We start from the raw sequence: 27,522 nt of genomic DNA on the forward strand, positions 1-27,522 counted from the left end.
CATTGCCTTGCTTAGCCCTGGTAGAAGGGATATAGTTGACTCCAGCCTTCCCTCGTGGACCTGTGCTGGGGAGAGGGTCGCTTGCTAAGGAGAGACTGAGTATGGAGATCAGTGATATTGTAGGAAGTGAGGGGAAAAGCCTAATTAAGCCTGACTGGAGTCAAAGTTACAGGTCAAAATTTTGCATGAATCAGGGCTGTGGAGGCTGCACGGCAGCACTGGCCATGCTGCCTCCCAACTGCCCAGAGTGAGCATTAAAGAAAATGACAGTTGCTGGAGGTGCCGTTCTCCAAGAGGCGTTTTGCTCCATATGTTGTGGTCTGGTCCAGTTATATTCCACTCTGGGGACAAAGTCTCCATGAGAGTTAATGTGACTCTAAGCTCCTTCTAACTGTGTTTTAGCTGCAACAGTTGCTGCATCTGTGTTGCGCGTTCTACCAGACCAAAATGATTCCTGAGAGCAATAATAGCAACTGAATAGCATGTTTTGTGGCCTTTCCAGGTAATTTCAAACTGCCTGTTCGCATGTGACACTTATTGATACAATTTTTATTTGGCTAAATCTGAATGCTTTATGAAGTTCACTGACAGATAAATTGGTTGAGAAGCCTGTATTCAGTGGAGCATGTGATGGACGATCCTTAAATAGATCATCTGTGTCTTAAATGTCCTGTGTCCCACAGGAGAAGGGTGGTGTGTGCATGCAACAGGGAAATGTTTTGGTTTGAAAATTAGACAAACACCAGTTTCACGAATTATAAACTGTTGGTGACAAGGCCAAATGTAGGAGGTAACAGCAACATCTAGGTAAGTCTTAAAAAAAATAATAATCCTGCCTATAAAAAGTCTTATTTGTTCCCAGAACCTTAGTTCTTTCTACTTTATAATGCTCCAACTTGAGTGAGTATGCAACGATGCATGAACATGAACTGCCAAGTTCCAGTGTTTTACCACATTTCTGCTGTTCCCAAAAGCAGCCAGGGTGGGTCTTACCTCTTGCAAGATCCTGTGTGGCTGGAGATGGGCTGGATGAAACACCTGCTTTTCCCATGTTTGACCACTGCAGGCGTTTCTGCTTGGCTGAGCTGAGAAGGAGCTGCTGGCAGGACAGCATTGGTGACAGGCTTGTGCTCTGGAATTTGCAGCTTCCTTTGGTCTGCTGGCTTGTTGGCTTCACCATGCTCTTGAGAAGTGGGAGGGGCAGGGGCTAATTAAGGCTGCTCTTTGAGCTCTTCAGTGTGGAACAGTTTTGCTAGGCTTCTGGGGGAGCATCATCATCATCTTGTTGGACTGCCATGTTTTTAATGTATGCATCTAGGCAATTTCATCTCAAGGGTCTCTATAAATAGATGGAATGTGAGGTTTAACATTGCCTAGTGTTTCTCTTCTTTTTGAAGTGTGACTCCCATAATCAGTTGTGTTTCTTTGTCTCCCTGTGCCCCCCTCACAGTAAGCAAAAGGATGGTAGGTAAAATCTTGGCAGTGTTTGGCTATATTTTTTACTGTTGTATATATGGTTTGTTCCCCTGAGGTCACTGGAATAATTTAGTTGTGTAAAACTGAGTGCTGGCAGGATTGGTCTTGAAATTATAAACTGTATTCATAAAGGAGCATACCCATCTTCATGCCTCTTATATTTTTTAAGTGAATTCTAGAGTTTTCATCTTCTTTGTCAATCCTGAAGCCTCTTTGTACTGTCTTTCCTTTTTTCTACTGTTAACGTAAATTGGTTATAGATAGGTAACTTTTTAACGTATTTGAATATATCTAATTGTCATTAATTTTGCTTAGGACTACTTTAATGCTATCATATTGTAATCACATAAAATGTGCTTTTTCCTTTTTAAACTTGTGCTCTTACATTAGATAATATTATATTCTATGTTAATCTACATTGCTGCATTTCTCTTCATGGCATTGCTGCAACAGGGAGAAGAGCAGTAGCTAAATTTTGTCTGTGGAATTCCTACTGTACTACAGTGTTTAAAGTAAAAATAAATTACTTAACTGCTTTTTAGTTGGATGGTAGATTGGAAGTAGATTTTTGGACCTGGAGTTCATATTTTAAAGCTCTCTGCAAGAGCAGAAAGAAGTTTCAACTCTAGCTGCTTTATGAGCAATGACAGGACCTGTTTTCTGAAACTGTCAGTGAAAGCAGTGGGGGCAGTCACAGGTGACTGTCACCTTCAGTCTTGAAACATGCCACCCTTGGTCTTTCACTTTTCACTGCAGACATGGGACGTGTATTTCTTCTGGGGATGAATCCACAGCACCGGTTTTGTTCTGATAACAGCATCTGGCACTAGATTGATTTAACAGGCTATGAGGTTTGCTCTTTTCAGATATGCACTTGTACGGCAGCTTCTGTGCAGCTCTGACATGGCCACACGCTACTGTTGTTTTTTCTGCCTCCTAGCACCACGTGTGAAGCTAAAGCTCTTTGACACCTGCCATTTGGACCCTTTTCTTACTGAAAAATGTCAGCGTTTTCAGACAAGATGAAGACAGATATCTGATCATTCTTCCCTTTGCAGGGATGTGCTGAGGGCATGGTTCATACACAGATGAATAAAGGATTCCAGGCTGTACCTATACAGTTTGTTTTATTAGTTTAGTATGCTAAGTAGTTTTTTATTTAGGGGTTCATAGAGTTGTATCTAATACGGAAGAAATTAAAGCATGGTAACTTGTTATATCTTGCAATAACTCTCAAACCCATGACACTCTAATGCAAGTAGCAATTGTCTTTTTGTTTTAATGGCAGGAATTCTCACACCACTTCTCTTTGGGCAGGGGAATGATGGTAGTTGAGGAGCTGAAATCAGAAAATGTTGAACTCTTCTGAAATCAGTGAAATACTTTATGGGATGTGTTTTCTGCATTCATCCAAATCTGGAAGTTAGTAGAACTGGGCTGCATTTTCCAAAGCAGTAACTTTTTTAAAGGGGATGCTTTTAAATCCTGTGCCACAATTGCTTCCCCCCTATTCTTGAAACCTGTTTTGTACTAATAGGCAATCGGGTTGTTTGTCCCTGAACATAATTCTCCTCATTTGAAATATCATTTTATTATGTTTGATTACAGGCAAAATGCTCTTAGAATGTAAAATCTCCATGCAGCCCTCTTTCATGCTCGCAAGCAGTGAAAGTCGAAAATGTTGGGTGGTGTTAGCTCTAATATTTCCCAGCTTGCAGGGAAGTGGGTAATACTTGATGACAGCTATTTCAATAATAGCATTTTTTAATATTCTTATTTTTTTGGTCTTTGTCATGCATTTCTGCTGAGATTTGGATGCAGGTCTTTGTAGTTAAACTAGCTTTGGCTTCTTCCTTTTAATTTCTTATAAAACAGACATTGAAGAATCCTTGCATTTTATCTGATGTTGAAAAACTATAATTTCGTTTTTCAAACAGTTATTTTTTTCTTTTGCATATTGTTCTTCATCTGAAAGTGTGTACTCAATTCTGTAGTGAAGTTTAGTTCTGCATAAACACACTGGAAGAACAGAAAATCATATATTTGAAGACAATGTTATTTTAAGATAAGGCACTTAATGATTTGAAACAATGATACAAACTGTGATTAGCTTATCTTGATAAACACTGTTAGAAACAGTCCTAATACTTTTCCCTTCACTAGGTTCTAAAGATCTACACTGTCTACCAGGAAAGCCATCACGTTAACTGGTGCTAAATGTCACTTGTGTTTAGGAGAGAAATAATCTCTAATGCAAGGATGGTTGCCTTGAAATTCTGTCATTTCAGAAGCTGCTCTAAGGTATTTATTTATTGTTCTGATGTAGGGTCAGCAAGCTGTTTTAAAAGTAGGGGTTTGTGACTGAAAGACCTACTGTTGTTCTCTGTTGTAATTTGCTGCGTGACTGAGTTCCTGGTTTGAAATAGTTTAATAGTTTTTACTTTAAAAAGTAGATTGAGTTGGTCAAGACAAAAGTACTTTCTTCTTTGCATGGTGTAATTTCTGGTAAACTTTGTGAAATATCAAGCATGCTCATTTATACATGGGTAGAAACCTTTACAGACTTTCTTGTTGTGAATTCGAAACAGTAGTTGTAGGCAGAATTTCACTTAATATTTTCTGTGGAAACTTACGGAATATGGCTAAGCAACAACGCTGGATCTGTATCATTGCTTGTCATTTGATGTGCTGTCTTAAGACACTCTGTGGGCTTAACTTCTTGCATGCTTGGGAGCTCCTGAGCAGGAGCTGTACTTGTGCCTGCTCCCCCCTCCCCTCCCCAATCTTATTGAATGGCTTCACTATGAGCTGTTCTGTAGTATTTTTTGCAGAAAAAGACTATAACACCTCTTGTCTAATATGGCTGATATTGACTTCTGTATAAGCAAAACTCACGTGGTACATAGTGACTAAAAGTTTTGAATGAAGCAATGGAAATTTGATGAAATTCCTATCTAACAGTATATTTTACCATTGTAAAAATATACTTAATACTGGAATATCTCCTGAGTTCAATATATTGTTAAAATTTAAAGCTAAATCTTTAAATTATTTAAAACCACAGGTGAATTGTATGGGTTTTGGCTTGATTCTGTTGACTAATGATTGCTTTCTAGTAAAATCTTTTTTCGTGATCCTAACATCTTTCTTTACCGTACCGTTAACGTATTGGAGGCAGGGGAAAGAGCAGATTTTTAATTTAATCTCACCTGTCAGAATGAACTGGCTTTTAATAATCTTTTCAGGCTTTTTATTCTTTGACTACATTGAGTATATACCAGAACCTTTTTATCTTGCGCTTCCATGACATATGTTCCTCATAAGGAAAAAAAGTAATGGCTTAGCTGTGTCAGAGCCAGGGTCTGTCACGCCTGGTGTCCCATTGTTCCCGTGGCCGAGTGCATGTGGCTGAATAAATCACACTGTTCTGCTCAGCCTGCGCTGGGCTGCCGTCGCCAACCGGCTGCATTTATTCACCTCCCCAGCAGAAGGAATGGTGCTGTGCATGGTGCACAGGAGCTGGAGCACTCACGTACCCAAAGGCGAGGTCCTGGGAATGGCAGGTAACTCTGCCTGTGACAGCAATAAACGTGCAGCTTGCCTGTGGTAATGAGGAGGAGCTGGACGGGCTGTCAAAGTTGCTTCTGCCCTGGGCAGTGTCCTGCCTGACAGGAGAGGAAAGAGCGAGACACAAGTCAAAATGCAAATAAAGGGACTACTGCTGTTTCCTGTGAAGAGCTTCTTTGACCACCCCTGGGTGGTTTTCATTAGCTGCCAGAAATCGGTATGTAGGGAGGCCGGTAAGAACAGATGCAGACATCCTATTTCTCTAGTACTCCTGTAGCTTTCAACCATTTGTTGTTTTCTGGTTTTTTTTAAGGCTCTCAGGGGCTAGTTGTGACTTCTGTCTTTTCAGTAAGGCCCAATGGATTTCTCATTCGTGAAACAGCTCAGTCATCTTTTGAGCCTGTGCTTGAGCAAGTGTTCCCTACCCCTCCTCAGTTGTTTTTTGATCACCAAATCTATCAACATAACTAAAGCTTTTAGTGTTCCAATTGAGCTTCTAAATGTAGTGCTCTTTTATAGCAAATATTATGTCATTTTTATGTCATTTTATTTTCCTGGATAATTCTTAAACCAATTATTTTACTAAGTTATACTGAATAATCCTTAAATCCTTCTGTACTTCTGTCCTTTGTGGAAACCTCTAGCTTTTGTTGCCAGAAGTATGAAGAACATATTTATCAGTTAATATGTAAGAAGCTGGGTTAGAGGTGTGTCGTGGTTTAATCCCAGCCAGCAACAAAGTACCATGCAGCTGCTTACTCACTGCCCCCTGGTAGGATGGTGAGGAGAACTGGGGAAAAAAGGGTTGATATAAGGAAGTTTAATCATTTAAATTAAGTAAAATATACTACTACTACCAATGATAATAATAATTGTAATGAAAAGGGAGAAAGAAAGAAAAAAAAAAAAGAGAAAGGAAATTAAATTCAAGGGGGGAAAACCCCAAAATCCCAAGTAACACACCATACAATGGCTCACCACCTACTGACTGATGCCCAGCCAGTCCCTGGGCAGTGATTTTTTTTTTTTTCCCACTGCTGTCCAACTTCCCCCGGTTTATATGCCGGGCACGATGTTCTGTGGTATGGAATATCCCTTTGGCCAGTTCGGGTCAGCTGTCCTGGCTGTGTCCCCTCCCAACTTCTTGTGCCCCTCCAGCCTCCTTGCTGGCAGAGACTGAGAAGCTCAAAAGTCTTTGACTTAGTGTGAACACTACTTAGCAACAACTAAAAATACCAGTGTGTTATCAACATTATTCTCATCCTAAATCCAAAACACCACACTATACTAGCTACTAGGAAGAAAATTAACTCATTGCAGCTGAAACCAGGACAAGGAGTAAACCACAATTACTGTATTTTGATTGGGAAAGGAGTTATACTTTGGAAGACCATCATTTTATGACCAAATATGAAAATCTGGGTTGATTTTGAGGTTGACATACCCTTTGCTTTTAGAGTGACCATGGTTTTCTTCCAAGTATTAACACTGTTCTCGTCTTTGTACTGGTATTGTTTCTTAAAATGTTGTTTTACAGGCTTCAAGCTGTAAATCGGGGGTTTGGAGATTGTAGGAACCCTAAGTTACGTAAAGTTGGATGAAGTTACTTTTTCTTTCTCTGTAGATTATTAATCCACTGTTGCATTTGATTGTGGGGAAATTTTTTCAATGTAAAAATAGTTGTCAGGAAGCTGCATGCAGCTTTTAGTCTAGAACCCTCTAGCTCGATATATCTTTTTTGTTATACATACGTTAGATTTTTTCATATAGGTTTGAAAAGGTTTTCAGTCAAAACTTACTACCCAAGAACCTTGTAAGTTCTAAAAAATGTGCCATTACATGCATGTACGTGAAATTGTAATATAGTTAAACAACTGCTGGTAACTCCAGTTTGTTACTTTAGCATGTAATCTTTACCATTATGTACTTCTGTAGGTATGTAATAGCTTTGAATTAAAAAAAAAACCAAAAACCAACTGTAAGTTGGAAGTATTCTTAGATTCTCTTCACTTATAACAAGAAAGGGTTTTTTTCATGTAAAAATGAAGACATTGAAGATCTGAATGTTTTTAACGGATCTTCAAATTATTTTTTCATACCAAAAATATGCTTATGTAAGCTGAATAAGAAAATAACTTGTTCTAGTAAATGTTAAAAGGCTCTTTAAAAATACCGCTGGCATGGTTTCTAGCATGAAGCTGAGGGTCCACCAGGTGGTGCTCGTGGAATAGATTTAATGTTGGGTTAACAGTGCTTAAAATGTGTCTTAACAAATGGGAATGAGAGGGTGCAGCACACGAAAGCTTTCTTGCTGTGCAGCAAGCCTGCTTGTACAATTAAGAAGTTAATAGAAGTATTGTGTAGTGGCTTTGTGGTTTAGGGCACTTCGAATTTTTTAAAAGTAGGATAGAGATACTGAGGAAAAATCCTTATCTGTAGGATGGCTGATGTGGGAAGCAGACGGTATGGAGGCATAGTCCCAGATTCTTTACCTGCTTTTTTGTTAATTTAGAGAGCAGTTTATGAAACCTATCCATTCATGCACTATAAGCATATCATATGACCACTTCCTTATTTACCTACTACATTTTGGCTTTAAATAGCAAAATAACTTTTTAGTAATGTTGTAACTGTCAAGACTTTTGTCAGTGCAAGAATCTTTCCTCTTAAGGAATGCACCGAAATAAGGATCTCATTCTGTGAGGGGGTGGGGAAATCTAGTTTTCTGGTTTAATGCATTATGTGGCTTAAAAAGTCAAAGTGGAAATGAATTGTAGTTCTGAAGATATACAGATTTTTAGATAACATTTTTTGCCAACTCTGAGGGCTTTCTTTTGACTGTCTTGAAAATGTTATCCTTTAAAAAAGGGGAGGTGGGATGTTAAAGAACAGTGTGGACCACAGTAGTTTTGGAGTAAATTTTTACCACCTACCAATTTGAACAGGTTTGGCTTTACTTGATGTCCCCTGACATAAAATGTGTGTATCCTTTGAAAGCGTGATGTACAGCATTTTACATTAAATTAGCTTAAATTGTCCTATACAGCACCCCCCTTTTAAAAAGAATTATTAGAATTTGGAAACAAACAAAATGTCTGTGAACCAAAGTGACTGTTTCCTGTCTAGTCAAAAAGCAAAATTCAGAACAACTGCAAACAAATATTCCCAAACCTATTTTGCTTATGATCTTAGTGTTGTGATCAAGCTAAATGTTTTAGTGTTGCATGTGCCAGTATCACATTAGTAACTGCCTCAGTATAGCTGAAAACAAACTAAATAAAACCACATGAAAGCCACTAATAGGTCTGTAAAAGTTTGGTTGACTATGGTTGAACGAACCAGAGGATGGTTTCTTTGGGGTTTGTAGCCCTATGCTTTTATTCTGGGTAACATATTTATTTAACGTCTAGCTTTTACCGTCTCAGGTGCAGCAGTATGGGGTTCTCTGTGAGCGGAAACTCTCCCCACCCCACCCCCCTTTTCCAAGTCTGCTACACCAAATACTTCATAGCATAACTGCATGCATGTACAAAACCATCTCAGAGTGGATGTCAAATAGCCAGTGTATGCTGCTTCTGAAAGTGCTTTTTATATCTTGTTTTCTTGCTTGAGATATTTTTTTTTATTTACACCCCCCTCCCCCTGGTGTATAAATGTTCTTGCACTTGAGGAAAGGAAATGTGATCTATTCAGATGTTTCTTTCTCCCATCCTGAGTTTAATTTTATGTACTTATTTTAGCAAGGAGGTTTTGTAGTACTTAACATCTGGCACAATTCTCTTAGTACCATAGAATAATAGTATTGCAATCCTCTCACTTCTGAAAACTGTCAGTGTAGCATTAAAGAGAATCAATAAAATGTCAAGTGTGTTAAACTTGCCATCCAGGTCACATTGTTTTTTCACTGCACAAAATACTGGGAGGGATGAAGCAATAAGCTGTGTGCAGTAATACAGTTTATAGTACAGCACTGTAAAAATGTGTGCAAAATACTGGTTGGTTTGTTGTTTGTTTTTTTTTTAATCTAAGTGTAATATCAATGTATTAAATTTAGAAATAGCATGAGAAGTAACTTTGGGATCTGTTTGAACACAAAGATTGAAGAGTGATTAGTGAAAAGCTGTTAGAAGTATGTGCTAACATGTGTGGTTTTTTGGAAGCAATATCCAAAAAGGGAGCACTTGCCAGATGCTGCCTTTATAAGGTGTGAACAGGTTAAGAAATACTTTCTGCTGCATTGTTCTTTAAACTACCCGTTCATCAGAAAAATCAGTTTGATGAGGCTTCTGTCAACATCTTTTTTTTTTTTTCAGCAGTTAAGTTTTTGTGATATGACTGTATTTCTGAACTCGGTTATGGGACTGTTTTCTGAATGTCATTTATAGTGAAGGAATGGCCGTAATACTAAAACTTTTTAAAAGATCATGTAAATAGTTTCATTTTCACTTGCTCCGTTCAGTGGGTCTGAGCAGTTTTTTGCTCTGTTAAACTGCTTGTTTGAATGCTTCTGGAGTTAGGCTAATACAAAAGAGGACAGGATTTTTTTTCTCTGTATTTATTGAAAGATCCAGTCTATCTGTAATATTGAAATGGTCTTTTGACTTCTGAGTAGCTAAAATCTGACTTGTGTGTAAGCACTCTGCCAAATTCCAGTTTTGACTGGGGTGGGGAGGGAACTTAACAACAACAATAAGAAATTGTTGCCTTTTATATCTGCATCTTACATTATTTACTGCTAACATGCTTAGACCGCTGAAAGTGAATGTGTTTTATCTCTGAGCTATTCTCCAGCTTTTCCTAAAGGGAGGGGCTTCTAGGTATCAGTTTCTTTATTTAAAAATTTGACCTACTAAGTGTTCTTAAAAGGAAAACTTATCGTCTAATTTTAAAACAATATAAAGCAAAGTTATGATTTTTATTGAAAGGTCTGGTTCTTAAGGATTGTGGTTTCCCTCCTTATGGCAAAGATAAGTTTCTTCTAAGAGTGGAATAGTAAAAGTAAGAATAGTTCTGAATCCGATAGTATTTCTCTCCAGTGCAGTAGCTCTATGATGCCTTAATTAGCAACCTGAAATTCAAGTTCTGTTGAAGTTATTTGAAGAAATACACTGTTGATTCAGTGGTGACAAAATTTCACAGCTGAAAATAAACTTACACCGTGAACACTTGATTGCCGTTTTCTCTTGAGTGGAACTAGTGCACTCGAGGATTTTTTTTAATTATGTGTTGTGATTTGAATTGGTGAGTTTATCATTATTACTGAATAAGTTTGAGGTGTGTGGTAGATGAACTGTAGCTTAACTTACTGAAGCCATGCAGTCTGTGTTTTTCTTTGGGGATGGCAGTGAGAGCAGGGAGAAGCCAGTATTAAATGCCACTGAGAAGCGAACTGCAGCTCTGGCTCAGTCTGTATCAAGATGGGATTTTCCGAGTATTTTAGGCAGCTAACTTCGGACAATGTCTGCACGCTCGTGACTTGGATTCATGTAATAGTTTAACTGATATTAGACTTTAGAATGTAGGTGTTTTTAATGATACTGTCAGGTAGGTTTTTGTTTTGTTTATGGAAGCTGCTTTGCCTATTTACTTCTGGTAACATTTGTTTCTCATGTTCATTTTCTCCATTGTAAGATTACATGGGCTCATATCACACACAGTGTTTATTTGTAACAGTGCCAGAATTGAGAAAGAGTGGATGTTGCAGGTCAAGGAGGGGTGTTTTGGCTTAAATGGAGATCCTTTCCTTTGTCTGTACTGTTTTACTTTTTAAAGTATTAAGTTGATTCAAAATATTTTTAAAACATGAGGCTTGAAAAAAAATCCAAATATTTAAGTCACTTACTAAGTCTTTCAGTTGTGTTGTTTGTCTGTGTGGTGTTTTGATTATTTGCCATTTTATTTTTCAGCATTGTCAGTGAAGCAGGAGCATCTATCTACAGTGTCAGTCCAGAAGCGTCCAAGGAAATGCCAGACCTAGACCCAAACCTGAGAAGCGCAGGTATGAGGTGGATTTCATTTTATCACCATTTCAACATGGAGCTCCAGTCTCAGTTCTCAGATTGTATTGTTTATAATATTAAGTATAATAATAGCCAAAAGCATAAAAAGTGAACATTTTGGATGTTTTGTTTCTAAACTTGAATTATTCTATCATTTCACATTTGAAGTTGTAGGTATACAAATTATGACATCATCTTCTACTGAGGCCTGTAATGTAAAAGTCCTTGTGCATGTATTCCTTCAATAGGCTGGTACAGGAGAATTTATGGGGATTAACATAACCAATGAATTGCATAAACTTTCGCAGATGGACATGTCCATGGACACAAGAGCTAGACCTTCCTTCTCTTCTCTTGTCCCTTGTATGTACACAGTATCTCTAACAATTGAATGCTTCAAAGACTAGGAAAAAGTATAAGAATGGAACAGATAATTTAAAGGTGTGCATTCATTGTGATCCCTTTGAAGTGTTCATGGAGCTGAATGTAGTCCTCAAGAAATATTTAGGTTTAGTTTTTAAAAAATTGTCGTCTTCAGCATAAATGTCACTGGGGTATAATACATCCCAAGTTCTTAAAAATGTAAAAGTGCCACGACTGTTACTATTTTCAGTGTTTGGTTAAAAGTAATTTTTAAAGATCAAATTCCTAGCAGGTTCTTTGGTGTCCAAATTCTAATAATGGACTGTGTTTCTTGGGAGACAGCTGTACAGTCTGAGATTATTTTTTATTACTTCATTTGTGTATTTTTATTTGTGTGCCTTTTTGGTTTATCTACCTCATTTTTTTATTTTCTTGGTTTTCCTGCTATTTACTGTCATACTCAGTATATCATATTTGAAAATGCAGTAACATTCGCGTATAAATCTTTTTCAGCCAGAATTTTACTGTTCTTAATTTTAAAGTTATTCTGGCAGGTTACTGGTCTGGAAATCCTTGGGAAGTTATAGTAGTCGATCAGCAAAAACCAGTTCTGAATTTATATGGTATCTGGGGGTAAAACTGTCTAGAATGCCCCATGTTCCCTTCATCCCTATTTCCACGAAGAGGGAAAAGAGATTTGTGTTAACTTGATGTTTCAAGTGAGCGTTTTTACAGGAATATTCTTTAAATGTCTATATCAGCCTTTCCATTTGCAGGACAGGCCTTTAGCCTCTTTTTGCTTGACTCTTTCCTCCCTTCCTGCAAATGGACTCCATTGTGATTATTTCTTCCCTGGGCCACAGAAGTTTTGAATGTGTCATGGTATGGCCAGAGTGAATACTATGCATGTGACATTTCTGTATTTGTGACAGATGCCACTAACTTTCCCTTGGGGCAAAGTTTTTTATGTTGCTGATATATTAAATGTGGGTTTAGAGTTGATGTAAATGAACAGAAAAACACTGAAAAGGAGGAAATCTAATTATTAACAATATACTTTTCCAGATGTATATGATTTTCTTTTTTTTAGAAATTAATTTTTGAACATTTGAGACACTTTTATTTAGTCTTGTGCATCAAATACAGTAAGTGAAAATCAGATTTGTAATACATGACCAATTTCAGTATTAATTATGTAGAGTTCATAATTTCTTCATTATTACTAGGAATTGCTTCAGGCATAACTTAAGTGCTGTTGCATCTGGTTTGAAAAGCATCAGCGATTTTAATGTGCTGCAGTATAGTGCCACAGAATGGATAGAAATTGAATAAGTGTAGGATGGAAAGTGAAAAATAGTTCCATGGATGTTGGCTGTTGTGGAACTGACAGGTAGAAATATATTTATTACAGTAGAGTCTTTCTAGAAGTTTTAGACTTTCTTCTTAGTCTCTTTTGGTGTCAGTTTGTAATTAGCTGCATTAAAACTGTGGACATTTTTTTAAAACGTAACATAAAAATGTGACATTAGAGGGAAACATTAATTGATGTTTGGATTTTTTTGCAAACTTTTCTTGACTAGCTTTTACTTTTGCACTTTTGATTTTCCTTTAATTTGCAGCAAACAGAAAAGTGACTTGGTGTCAAAGCTGACTTGCTTTTTATTTTAATTGCTGTGTTACATCATGTCAGAATCTGTGCTTACATGATAGCATTTAGTACATTAAAGGAAGCTGACAGCTGCATGATGAAGTGTGACATTTATAGTTAAAATAAAAGGTACAACTGACGTGAGGTATCTGTGATCTTAACACATTTTGCCACTTTTAACATTTTTCTCAACACAAACTTATTGAAGGGTTTTGGGGTTTTTTGAAATACACAGGTAGGCCTATGTTTGTCCATCAGGTGCATAAATATAAAATATTAAATAATGCATATTATATAAGATATTAGTTTCCAATCTTCTTGTATGATCTCTGTCATATTTGAAGCACTGTTTACAACTCTTTGTAGTAGGTTTTCACTTCGTACAGAGAAATAGAAGACATCAGTCCTGATACAAATATTACCTCGTTATTTTCTCCTTAGCCAAGTGTTGTTTATGGAGGGAAACCCAGAAACCTTCAGCGTTTCTTGGGGATGCTAGTAAAATATATTAGTTAAGCCAAGAACTCAACTGGTTTTGGTTTTTTTCCAGTTTGAGCTGTCTTTGAAGGTCATAGATGATGTGGGTTTGTAATAAATGATTGCGAAAGATCTCATTATAAACTACTGGTGTATGTATAAACTGTAGTGGAGAGTCTTTACAGTCATCCATACAGCACTTTTAGCCAAAATGGCACTTGCTTGAAAAGAAAGTAAACGCTCACTTCTTAAACAACTTGCTAGTATCTACATTGCAGAGAATGGAATAGGGTCTCTCCAACTGTAGAATTGTCCTCCAGAGATGTCTACCTTCTTTCTGTCCTAGGCAGTATCAGCTCCTGATATCATCTTTTTACATTGAACCAGGTTCTTTCAAAATTTTTATAGCACCAAATCTGAATATTTCACGGAAGTGCAGAAGTATGCTGTACTGCTACTTCAAGTCCTCTAAGATTTTGTGGAGTGAGACTCAACTAAGTAGATAGTAAAGAACCTGATGAAACCTAGTTACTTGTGTTTCAGTAGTGAGAAGGTATATATCCCCTTCTGACAGTCACTGTGGGATTAATGAGTAGAACAGCTATTTCGCAGCCTCACAGAATTAGGAGATAAGAGGCTTATAGACCAGAGCAATAAAAGGATTTCCTACTTGAAGGCTGAGGAAGTTCAGCTGCAGCAGATTAGGAGGGTTCTGCCTAGAGAACAAGCTACTGGAGTTCAGTAATGGGGACTTGCAATAGGGTTACAGCCTGACGGAGAGGAGAATGTAAGGCTTCCCTGAATTCTCCTTCCCAACAGCTGTGCCCAAGGACAAGCTGAAGATTTGGGATGGGGATTTTTGCAAGGGAGAATGGACATCATAAAAAAAGTACTTAGCAAGCTGGAAATGTTGATCACCTTTATAAAGCTTATTAATGTGTGTCGCCTCAAGGCTTTGTGGCTGCCCGCTCTAGAGTCAGCGGAACGGTAGTGAGGGAGCTGCAAGGCTGGCTGGCTGGCTGCAGCTCTGTTTCTGCCCCAGCATCTGTCCTCTGGCCACCCTCTTAGAGAAGCTGTTAAATGTATAATTTGGTGGAATTTTCGTAAAGCTGTCAAATTCATGTTTACTTGGCTGTTCTTTTGTTGTTTTTTCTTTTTTTTTTTTTTTTTTTCTCCTGACCTACCATCAGTGTAACACTTCATATTTAACCTTTGGTTAGCTTTTATTCATGGCAACTTCAAGTAGGAGTTTTTCAGTGTAACTTGTCCATAAGATCTTAAGATCTTCTGGATTACTCTAGGTCTCTGTGGTTCAGATTTGCTTGTATTTTTTATATTTTTTTTTATGAAAGGCCTGGATGCACGTTTCCCTTGGAAGCAGTTGTAAGTAACAGCTCACTGAGCCTTGCAAAGTACTCGCCATTAGTTGTCTTCCGTTATCTGAGTGGTTGAGAAGACTGTCTTGATGTGATATTCTTTGCATGAGTGAAAGAAAAAAAAGCAAAATTCAGTGGTGACGAGCGTTTCTCCTTCAAATGGATGGACTCTGTGACAATCAGTGCTGACTTGTTTTCAGTTGCTATCACTGGCCTTGTGACCTCTGGGATTAAATGGTTTTCCAAAGGTTGATATCTTCTTTGTTCTACCTCCATCCTGTCCTATAGAGTTTTGCCCAATAGTTGATTTTGTTGTGCAAAACCTGTATTCCTAATAAAAATGAGGCTTCTGGGATGAGAAATAAAGTAAGTCTGTGCAGATGTCAGTGCATAGACACTGCCACACTTTCTGGTTTTTCTCAGTGCTTCTCCATTTCTCAGTGCATTTCCATTGCAAATGCCTGTTGGCTTGAACAAGTTTGGCTAGAAAAAATGGGAAGACTGTGGAGGGACGGGTGAAGTATATATAGAACGTGTAAGCATGTATGACTTGTGTTGAAGGATTGATGCACAGAAATAGGGAATTTATATACCTCCTGGATGCCTGGAAACTTTTTAAGGTATGGTCAGCTACTGATGGCTTTTTTGTTGTCCTTAGTCCAAGGAGGATAAAGGATGCACCAGTTGTTTTGCATGTGCTCACATCAGAAATTTTTTTCTTTTGCTCCCTCTCCACCTCTTGAAGTGGATACGATGATGAAATAAATGTCTATTAATGACTCTAAGAACCAGAGGAAACTGCTGAATTCTGATGAGACAGTGGCCTGACGGTGAAGAATTGATACAAGGCCGTAGTCATACTGGGATTTTACCCTGTTTTTGATACATGCTCAGTTACATTAAATGAAAAATGCCTTCATTTCATTGAATTGATGAATTACCTTTCCTTTTGGGATGACTGCTCTGACAAATAAGCAATCTCTTCCTTCTTTCACTATTTAAAAAGCAAAATAAAATCTAATGTGCTTCATTGCATTGATTTATAAAAATGTAGACAAACCTGAATACATAGAATTCTTTAAACACAGGATGAGCTGGGAAAGGGGATTATGTCTTTTCAGATATTATGTTTGTGTAACCACTTGTTAGAGATCTCATGCTAAGCCTGTCCAATTTGTTTCCATACCTTGGTGCAATCATATATATTTGGTTTTATATTTGCACTTCTGTGTTCAGATGCTGAAAAAAGAGCAACATATGTGAGCTTGTCTAATGCAGCAACTCCAAGAAATGCTCGTTTTCCTCTCAGACATGAAGGGCCTGGGGTCCTCTGTCAAGACCACATAGTTGTGTCACCCGGTTAGGAAGGTGATGAACATGGATAAAATATTCCTTGAAGTTACTTTTTTGCAGATTTGGAATACTAACAGGGCAAGCATGTATGTCGTGCTGCATGCACAGGTATGATCCAGTATAGAAACTGTGTTGCTACTAAAGGATGATTTCTGAGGATAAAGAAGAATCCAAGAGAGCAAAAGGTCACACAACTTGCCTTAGCATTGTCAAATCCCATCTGCTTGTCTCCTCTCCACAGGGCAGAACGCATTGGATTATTGTACACTCAAAGTTCAGCACACCACTTGCACTTTTCCATGCAAAAGAAAGCCTTGTAGGCTTTGGGGACTTGTTAGGACTTTGAGACTGTCATGCTACAGGGTTTTGTTCCCTGGGGTGCTGTTAAAGATAGAGACATACAGTTCAGAGCTGTCATACTAGCCAGCAAGTAGAAGGTAGAGATCGGAAAAAATGTAATTTCTTTTGACTTTATCTTAAGGAAAGTAAAACAATTTGATGATTAGATGTGTGGGACATAGTGCCTTGATGTCTACTCAAGCTAATTTCTTTTTCTTCTTAAAAGAGCAGTATTCCCCCTTGGCTACTCAGGAGAGAAGGTCATTTTTCAAAAACTTGATTGGACAGAAGTCTTATGGTTAAACCATTTGCACTGCTTTCTGAGTGGAAGCTTATTTCTACAGCTAATTGTAGAGGATTGGTGCAAGTTCCACAAGTCTTCAAAAAGGACAAAGCAAGCACTGAATTCTTGGGCATTAAAACATTTTGCCAGCCCGTTCAGTTGGGTGGTGTGCAATTACAGTTGTACAAAGTAAAATTGTATTCCATCTTTTACCTGCCGTATTCTGTAGCATTTGAGAATGAGTTTGATTATACTGTGGCAAACAGCAGTAATATGTAAAGAGGGGCATGCTCTTTTTCTCCCCCTAGGACCCAGTTCCTACTAATGAGCAAAAGCTCACCTCAAGGTGTGAGCTAGGCTCTACAGTTTAAACAGAAGTTATAGGAATCTGTGGATAACTTTAGAAAATAGTCCCTAACTGCAGATAGTCTGGAAATGACTGGGCCTCTTGCAGTTGTGCATGGACATATGGGCCTGCATCAGGATTTTGAGAGAGAGAGAAAAATGGGCTTGAATTGACCCCAGACCAGCGGCACAGTGCTGAATGGGCTCTTACACAGGTGTTAGAGGTGTTTGTAGTCTTTAAGTTCTTGTTCTAGACAAGGATCTAATGTTTTCCAATCCATGCAAACTTCATGGCATGCTGCTCATCAGCACTCTATTTCCCCTGAAGCTGTAGAGCGTAGTAGTGGGCTGCAGTAGAGGAGTTTGATCTTCTGTAATCTGCAACATCAAGACCTGCTTAGGTTCCCCTAGGATTCTGCTTTGTTACAGAATTAAAACAGGGTATTATTTTGAGCCAGGCAAAAGCTCTTCTGTCTGCCTGTTTTGTATCGGTATTTTCACTATGCTAAGATGTGTGTATGTGTAGCTGTTAACTGAGCATCATTTTCTGTGCACATGTTAATGTTTGCAGCTGATGTTTGATCTTTGCATGCTTTGTGGAAAGATGTGATGTTCACCTTGCCTTCCTCTCATTTACCTATTTCTTATATCCCAGATGAATCTGAGTTCAGCAGATGGACTTGGCCTTCTATTTACAGAGCATCATTTTCTGTGCTTCTGAACTAAAAATACCCCAACAGTTCTGTTTAACAGCAGTCTCCAGAAGCAGAGCACTACTGCAGGCTCTGGTAAAGCTAGTTTCCCTTAACATAAGAGTTATGAAAATGATTTACTTCTGTCCCTCTGGATGTAACTCTGTGCACGTGCGTGTCTGTGTATTTTCCTTAAAAGGCTTTGTTGCTTCTTTGAAGCGTGGAGCCAGAGGAACAATGAGTACAAGGATGCTCTTCAACTAGAGGAGTTTTGGTTTGCATTTAATATAGCAGTATGATGCATTACCCACTACATCTGCTTTTCTTACTATAGGCATAGGAAAGAACATTCTGGTCGCTTATGAAAGGTTAATTCTTGTTGCTGATGTAAATGAATAACTCTTGTAAGTACAGAACTTCAAGTAATTTTTCACTTGTAGTAATAACTGGCATGGTGATGCAGTTAAATGGCACAGTGATGCAGCTAAAATTAGTACCAGTGGTCAGAATGTGAAAAGCATACTGACGATGTCTACCTTTTAAGCTGAACAGATGGGGAAAGATTTTTTTTTTTTCTGAATTTATACCATCCTGTAAGACTAACTCATTTCTGTAACAGAAAAAAAAATCACATCAGGCTTCAATTAAATGATTATATGTCTCCCATCTCACCTTAGATAAAAAAAACCTGCTACCATCCTGTGACACAGAAATTACTAATATTTGGGAAAAGTGGTTTTGAGAGTGTGTTTCTAAGTAAAAATACTGAATTTAAAAAGCTGCATTGTAATATTCACTTGTCAAGGCTTTCTCTTCAAATGTGTTTCTTACTTCCTTTTTGTATTCAAGCCATCTCTTTTAAAGATTTTTGTAGTAAACAAATATAACATTGTCATTCATTATTTCATTAATCTTAGGCAAATAACAGATTATCAGTTTTATGGAGTTAAAAGTAAACTAAAATGTAACCTTTTTAAAACAAAAACCTGCTCGCTTGCCACAGAAGAATTTTGGATGAACTGCAGCTGTTGAGCAGTTGTTTAAAATAAATTGCATACTTTAAACCCACCAAGAAGATATATGAGGATTCAAAACTGTGTCACAAATCCTGACCTACTGAGAAAGAATGCTTAATGAAAAGACTACTGTACGTTTCACTGTATCCTTTGCAAGGAGGGTGAAATTCAGGTCAACAGGATAGAAAGCTTCCAGGACTCAGGAAACCTGAACAATCGATCACTGAGTAAACATTATTGCAGATATTATGGAGAGTAATTGATCTTGAACACAATAATAGGCTTTATAAAAGGATTTAAGTAAGTTGTAATGTTTCCATATCTACCCTGGTATGATATATTGATAGTAATTACATACGCATTTGTGAGTTAGTCTCTGGTTACCTTAATATATTATTTTTTTATTTCATTGACATAGAAGTTTCAACCCAGACTTTTAAGTGCAAAGGTGATTTTAGAATAGGAGGGGAGATGAGTTACTTGGATGTTATAGTAGCATGTCTCAGCAAGAGCGAAAAACTGAGGGTTTATAATAAAAATACAGAATGGTCTCATTTATGACAAAATTGAGGTTGAATCAATCATAGCCTAATAGCTTGTGTTTGCCATATACTTGTAAAACATTTGTAAAACCATCCACTGCCTTCACAGCTGGAAGCTTCACATTGTTTCAAAACACAAACAAATGCTCCCACTCTTGTGAGGTAGCGAAACTGTCACTGCTGTTGACAGAGACATCTTTTTGTCCTTATATAAAGACATGTGTGTTTAAAGGAAGGAATGCCATAATCTTGGAATTCTGGCCAAAGATATTTTTCTGCTTGCAGTGCAAGCAACATTTGAGCACCACTGTAACTGAAATAAATTGAAAAAAAAATTTTTTTTTTCTTCTTCCACCCATAATCATTCCTGGCAATCTATCACACTGCATTTGGCAGAACTTTGTATTTTTACTCTTTCCCTATCTATAGCTGTTAAGGTTTTGCTTTATGGTATGGCTTTTGCATACAGCAATGCAAAAGGAGAACATTTTAATCTGTGATTTGTCTGAACACAGAAGTTGGCAGGCTGTGCCCCAAGCAGCCACAATACTTGAAACCATTTATAATAAATTTTGTTATGTAGTTGAGAAAATTTCTAGTTTCCCTTGCACCCTAAATAGTGTGCATGTCTGACTTGGGCCATAACGATTGCTCCAGATATGTTCCATTACTGAAGGGAGGCAGGTAGCCTAATTAAGAAGTTAGCACTATTTCTGGGTTTTTTTAAGGCTGGCAGCTGACATGGCTCTTGTACAGATACCATCTAGTGAAATAGTTGAAAACCTGCTATATTGGTTTTGCCCCTTACTGTTAAGACTGGGCAGGTTTTTCCATCTTTAGTCTAAAAGATTTAGCCTCACAACTATTACCAGTATTCTGGAGTGGAAACTCCTTTTTAATCCCTGTGAAAAATGATATCACTTCCTGTAGAAAGTACTAGTAAAAACAGAATTGTGTGATGTGTATGTGTGAGGGAAATAATTTTAAATTTGTCAGTTTGGAATTAAGAGAGATATGATCTTTTTTTAAGACAGAAGTAACCAGATAATTAAGTATGTTTGCAAGTTCATGAGGCCACATCTGTTCATTAGTCATTAGGAAACAAAACATTTTTACATAATTCTGTATTTTCTATGAAGATCAGACACTGAGACTGACACAAGTTGTGCAAGCAACTCTTACGGAGGCTTTTCGCCCACCACACTGTCATTGCACGTCATCGCTGACAGGCAAAAGTACTTAGCTGTCTGATGGGTTTATCTTGTTAAATAAAGTATGGAGTGAATAGAGACCACCAAACAGCTGAAATGCCTTTCTTACAAAATGACAGAATATGTCCTCATGACAAGATGGGATTCCAGTAAATATACTTTCTGTAACCGTCTTTATTTCTTATTGCATTTAGAAGTGAAGTTAATCTACATTAAATTCAGAGGACCACCTAGGGCATCTTGTCCTCCCAAGCTTTAATATTTTACGTGGATTTACTGCATGGCATCACAATGTTACTGCCAATGCAAGTATTGCAGTAATGTTTTCTTTTGAATTGATAACTTGAATCTTTTCATTTATTGGGTGTGCAATTCTTGTGACGATTTTCTAATAAAGGGACATGTCATGCTGATCTTAATAACCTACTTAATATTGAATAGGTTTTTTTTCACATAGACTAGCATATTTTAAGAATGGCATCCCAAACATTTTATGTTTGGCACCTGATTACTTTTGAGAAATCTGATTTTCTGGGTTTTGCCCTGCATGCCATCATATAATTTATTTTGTATTTGTTTGGGCAAAAGTGAAGAATAACTTAACTGTAGAAGTAACAATGCATTACCTGTTTCATTGTTAGTCTTCTAAAAATCCATGTTTTCTAGCCATTCCTAAAACTTTAAGCATATAAACAGTTTCTGGGAATACCTGTATTAGTGTAAAATAATTCAATATAAACAAATTCTGAAATATCTCGATTTTATTTTTAAGGGAAAAATGTGAAACCATCAGGTTTTACTGTCTCTGACTGGTTCATGGGCGCAGACCTTGCACTTCTGCAGAGCCCTCATGATTTCAGTAATGCTCTGCTTGACTTGTGAGAGTTCAGCCTTGTGGATAAAATCGCTGAGTGGAGCCTCACTGCCCCCTAAAAAGATCTTTCTATTGCAATGTGCTAGTACTATAACAAAGAAAAAGTGTTCTTTGCCTGTACAAGAGACAGGAGATGCTAATCTTGACTGAATTTGCACCTAGAGAGAATGTGGTCAAGTCTTGCCTTTTCCCTATTGTGCTCTTTTATTTTAAATTTGAAAAGTTCTGGAGTAAAATTGCAGCTTTAGTGGGAATTCTGCAGGTTAGCTATCTTGCTGGTATCGGTCGTAGGAGCTGCATCCCTTAAATTGTATAAACAACTAAGTTGATCTTTGCGCTTCAATATTGTAACTATTAGGCCTGATCTAGGAAAGCACTTAAATGCCTGTGTAACGCTATGTGGGTGGATAGTGTTGCTGATTCCGGTGGGAACACCAGCATGCATCTGTGCTGAAGAGTTTTCCTGGATCAGGTCCTACGCCTTCGCTGGAAGCCTCCTAGGGATATGGCGGCATTGTAACCTAGCTATTATGACAAGAAGAGTCTAATTTTTACTTTTTAATTGAAGGTTTGCAAGAGAAGGTTATGGTTGGAAAATGCCTGGATCAACCTATCCATGTAGCTGTCTATTTTTAGAAGATCTAATGAAAGGGGATGTGGACAGCAAGAGATATTTGCTTTTGGCTTATCTAAAATGTAACTTTTGAGATGTGCTTTACCATTACATGGAACAAGAAGAAAATTCTCTGAAACGTTGTACAGCTATTAATCAAGTTGAGTTTAAGAAAGCTGGCTGAAAGACTAGTACCTATACATAGACATAAATGCATTCAGAAGAAATACAGTTTTAAATGTTTCCTGGTTTGCGTCAGTACTACTTTAATTGGTGTTTTGTTCCATTTTTGTTTGTTAGGTGGTGATTGATAGGTACCACTAGTATTTCAATGTAATTAATATGAATTATTGTTACAGGAAAGCATTTCTGCAGTAAACTATACTTGTGTAAACGATAACCAGTGTACTTACACTGGTTAACCTTTTGTAATTTTTCTTGACAAGAAGGCGTGTGTGATTGCCTTTGAATTCAGAACTTCTCTATCAGAGACATCGGCATATCAGGTGTCGCCAGCACGGTGCTTTCTGAGCCAGGCTAGTGAGCTGCCATTGCCAGCGTATGTTCAAATGGGTAATAAAGGATATGAAAAGTCTTGCATGACCAAGTGGTGAACTTCATGTTAACTGTGCATTTAGTAGTGCAAATCTTTAAAAGTGAAATCTCCAGTGCTTTCATTTAATCGATAAACTTTGCAGTTGTGGTTTGAAGAGCCTGTATAGCCATTAAATGTTAGGTCTGTTTACTGTTTTGGCTTCAAGTGTCAATGTTTAGTCAAGACCTTTTCTGAAATGCTGGAAACTCTTTAGCACCCTTCAGTATGGTAGCTGCAATTTAAATTAAGGCTGCAGAGATGATTAAGGGAGTGGCGCACCTTTTGTACAAGGAGAAACAGAGAGAACTAGGAGTGTTCATCCTGGAGAAGAGGAGGCTCAAGGAATCTTACAAATGTGTACAAATACCCAATGGGAGGAGGGGCAGACTCTTCTCTGTAGTACTCACTCAGGGCAAGAGGCAATAGGCACAGACTGAAACATGGCAAACTTCATCTGAATGCAAGAAAACAGTTGTTTACTGTCAGGGCGGTCAAACCCTGGGATGACTTGCCCAGACAGGTTGTGAAATCTCCATCCATGGAGGTATTCAAAACCTAACTGGATGTGATCCCGGGCAACCTGCTCTAGCTGACCCTGTTTCAGCAGGGGTGTTAGACGAGGTAGTGTACCCATACTAAACGATTCTGTGATTCGGTGAAGGTGCTTATATAGTTTTATATATACCATATGTGTATGATAATCATGCTCATGATTTTATATGTGTGTATGTATAAAATCAGCTGTTAACCACTAGAGATACTTCCAGTTTTCGTATTTAAAAGTCATGTACGTATTGTTGACCAAGCCACTATGCATATACGTATTTACTCCTGACTCCTGTCTGTTCTTCCTCTAACACTCTCTTGATTTGCTTCAAAATGTATTTAAATGTGAAGTAATTCTTAGGAAATGTCTTTTTAAATGACTAATACCAGCTGTGTGGGTGATTCTGAAGACACTTATAAAAGGATCGTAGCTTTCTTCTGTCCCACCCCATTTCCCTCATTTTTGCACAAGTGCACGTGGTAGGAAAAGCAGCCTTAGCCATAAGTCCTGGCCTTGGTTTTTTAGGTTTTCTTGGTTTTCATTGGTTTTGGGATGGGGGTTGCTTCTATTTGTTTGGTGTATTTTGGGTTTAGATTTTGTTTTTGTGGGTGGTTTTTGTTGTTGGTGGGTGGGTGGATTTGGATTTTGGTGTGGGTTTTTTGGCGTTTTGTTGGTTTGGTGTTTTTTTGGTTTGGCTTTTTTTTTGGAATGACATTTCGTCTTTTTTTTGGAAAGACTTTTGCAGTACCTTCAGACACTCCTGTTCTTCCTCAGTGTTTACTTCACTAAGAAGAATGTATGTTCTAAGAGCTGCTAAACTAACTAACCTGTTTTGTCTTTACTCAGAAGAAAAAAGGTTTGTAAATGTACAGTGTATGTGGAAGGGAGCACAGTTGCAAATACTTGATGCAGCTCTGTGTCTGCAGAATTAGACCAAAGTTGAAAACTGACATTTGCAAATAAGGCTTTTTCTGAGATTTCAGTAAGTAAAGGATTTATTAATAAATACAGGCTTCAAAAACACAGTCTTGATTCAACATTTGGATTTCGAAAACCAAAGGTACTTCCCATATGCTCTTACTGGCACCAGAAATGTTGGAAATTGTTGGGGTTTTTTTCTAAACATGGTTATAATGATGACAGATTTCAAATTGATGTGGTTTGGTATGCAGTTTATATTAGTGAAGTCCAGGAACCATTTTCGAAGCGAACACTGAATTTTATGGTTGAATTATGTAAATGTATAATACATGAGTATCTAATATATATATCTTAGGAAATGCTATATTAGATAAATAAGTCTGTGAAGTGTTGCTCCATTTTTTTTAAAATGTTTGTTTGTTTCTACATATCTATGGTGTAAATTTAAAGGCTATTTCAGAGTTTAATTTGAAATATTACATATGCATTTAGTATGGATATGAGGGGAAAATTTAGCTTACACAGTTCTGTTGTTAATTCTGTGGCCTGAAGAAGCTTTTTTAATGTAATGATTACAGTTTAAAATCTCCTTAGGTCTTTGCTTGAATTATTCAATTAAAGAGTTTGATTCATGTACATTTCATTCCTGTGTCTTAACAGCGAAAAAGGATTTTGCTATATTATTGATTATTTCCAGCTAAAAAAAGTATATTTAATGTGTAGAAGATTTTTAGGAAAAAAAAAGAAAAAGCCATTAAATTATTCTGCTTTTTCAGATAAAACCCATAGTTATTCTCTAATTCTGTTTTTCAGTTTCCATAGCTAGACGTGTCCAAGACCCATTAGCTGAGCTAGTGAAAATTGAGCCCAAGCACATAGGAGTTGGAATGTATCAGGTAAGATAATACGCATCATTTAATCTAGGTGATCTATCATGATATAGAGCAACACCGAAATGCAGGTTTTTAATTGTCAACTCTTTACATGTCCTTTCAAAGACATTTGTAGGGTTGATAGAATGGTAGTAAATGCTTAGAAGTCATAAACTACCTCTTTTTCTAATCTCTACTTTTAATGATTGTGATTGAGACTCTGTAATGGCTGTAGCCAGATGTATAGTCTATTAAAAACAGCAAATTAGACAGGTAACCTGATCTGTAAAGCTTTCTCTTTTTTTGTATTGTTACAGCAATGGGGTTTTAGCTCTTTGTGTAAAATACAATGAGATATTGATCCTCCATTTAGAAGCCATTAATTTGTACTCGTAGGTGCATTCCTTCTTAGAAGTTTGTAATAAAAGTATTTGTTTTGAAGTTTTTCATTTACTAAAGCTGAATTGGAAAATGTTTGACAATTCTTATTTTTATGCAGTTTTGTAGGTTATTTCTGAGAAGTAAGTTTAACCTTCAAAACGAAGTGAATGATATTGAGAAGTGGTACATAAGTTATTGTCATTTTATAGCATATTGGCATCAATTAAGGAAAGCATTTATGCATGTGCTTAAGTCCCACCAAATAGAGAGGTAAAAAAAAAAAGAAGATAATTAAGCATGTGCTTTTCTCTATTTTTGAAACTTTAGCATGTGAATAAATTTGAAAGTCTGGAAAGAATTCAGAACAGAAAGCACAGAACAGTCTGGATCTGTGCTTTCAGGTTAGTGCATGACAGTTAATGGGATAGAATGCAATCAGCTTTAGTGCTACTGCTAAAAGTAGCATGACAAAGAAAGGTGCTGTGAAAAATGTCCAAGAAATATATATCCTGTTTTGCTTTTAAAGAACTGAGGTCAACATTTTTGTTGGTTAAGGTGCTGCTCAGTACTGCTTTTGCAAGCCCTACTTGTATTGCCACAGACTATAAAATTTACTCATGTTGCTTGCTCACTGCGAAGCTTATTGGAAAAGGTAACTTTATATGATTAATCTTTCAGTATGTACTATACCACAGTTTTGGAGGAAAATGAGATTGAATGGCTGAAATACTGTAGATTTCTGTAACACATATATCGAGATTTCACTTAAAATGTGCTTTAATGATGGCAGCTATACATCAGGAGGTGCTCATCTAGCAAAAAGAGGAGCTTCAGTCTGAAGCATAGTTTGTGTTCTTGCTTGTGGAGGCCCACTGGTTTTATCTATAACAATAGCAACAATAATGAAAAGTGATACAGTTTCATTGTTGTTGTTGGTCCATGCTTCAAGGAAAAAAAGTATTAAAAAAAAAAAAGGTATTTCAGCACTTTGAGAAGAAGTTGGTCATTTTTTGGTAAGAAAAGTTTTAAAAAATCAGTTCCAAAATGGAGTATTTTACTATTTGAAGTGTACTGTGAATACTGTAAGTATCAGGAATTTGTAGTGCTGTGGCTAGAAGGTATTGGTATAGATGCACACTATTTACTATGTCTCATGTGCACATTGTACAAGCATACATATAAAGTGAAAAGGCATGGAGCTGGTGGTGGTTGTGTGATTTTTTTGAGCATGACCTATTACCAGATTACTTTTGCAATGAGGGTATTGCAGCAGTTTGCTACTGCCTCAATGGCTGAAGCCAGCATCATTTACTTTGTGCTGAAACAGAGCAGGGTAAGTACTGTGTTCCTGGCCCTTTCAGAGAAGCTTCTTGGTCCACTACAGGTGTGTTACAATAAAGGCCCAACCACGTTATTTCTTCATGTACAAACTGGTTACATGAAAAGTTTCAGAGAAATAATTCCTAAAAGCCTGGTAGAAGTAGGCAAAAAATTGTTCATTCCCAGCTGTCTATACTTTTAAGTCTCATCATGGTTTGAATAAATCCTCTGAGATAGATACACCTCCTGTCAGAATTCCTAAGTATCACCACAGAAGCTGTAAGATGCTCATTCAAAGATACAGAAAATACTGAGGTACTAGAGCTTTGCGACACTATGGTAAGCAAACCTGCACTTTTGAAAGGAAAGTCAGAAGCTCTGCTGCCCTTTGGGCGTGAGAGCTCTCTCGTGGCAGGGAAAGGGTGAGAAGGGGAATTAAGCTGTTATAACTGGTCTTTCTTCAGAGAGAACAGGCATTTGTTGGCACCTCAGAGGGCAGGCATGGAAAAAGCTGTTGTGCTGTACAGGGAGTCCCAGAGTAATAGCTGATATAATCCCTCAGATAAAAGAGTATATCAGGCACCTACTTTTATATTGTCCAAGACAATTTTAAAGGTTTGACTATGTTTAATTTATAATCTAACATCTGGCTGTAGCTTTTATATTTATTTCTAGGATGAAATACACAACGATCAGAAATGTAACAGGCTTT

At 37.4% G+C, this 27,522-nt stretch overlaps 1 protein-coding gene across 4 annotated transcripts in view; it reads left to right on the forward strand.

Moving 5' to 3' along the window:
• SRBD1 (S1 RNA binding domain 1) overlaps positions 1 to 27,522 on the forward strand; it is a 128,394-nt gene that overhangs the window by 51,650 nt on the left and 49,222 nt on the right. For all 4 annotated transcript variants that reach the window (XM_055816359.1, XM_055816361.1, XM_055816362.1 and 1 more), the window contains 2 exons: positions 10,950 to 11,041; positions 25,051 to 25,133. In XM_055816359.1, the coding sequence (XP_055672334.1) occupies positions 10,950 to 11,041; positions 25,051 to 25,133 (175 nt within the window). The remainder of the gene's footprint in view (positions 1 to 10,949; positions 11,042 to 25,050; positions 25,134 to 27,522) is intronic.

Source organism: Falco peregrinus, chromosome 11 (genome assembly GCF_023634155.1).
Source record: "Falco peregrinus isolate bFalPer1 chromosome 11, bFalPer1.pri, whole genome shotgun sequence".
NCBI lineage: Eukaryota > Metazoa > Chordata > Aves > Falconiformes > Falconidae > Falco > Falco peregrinus.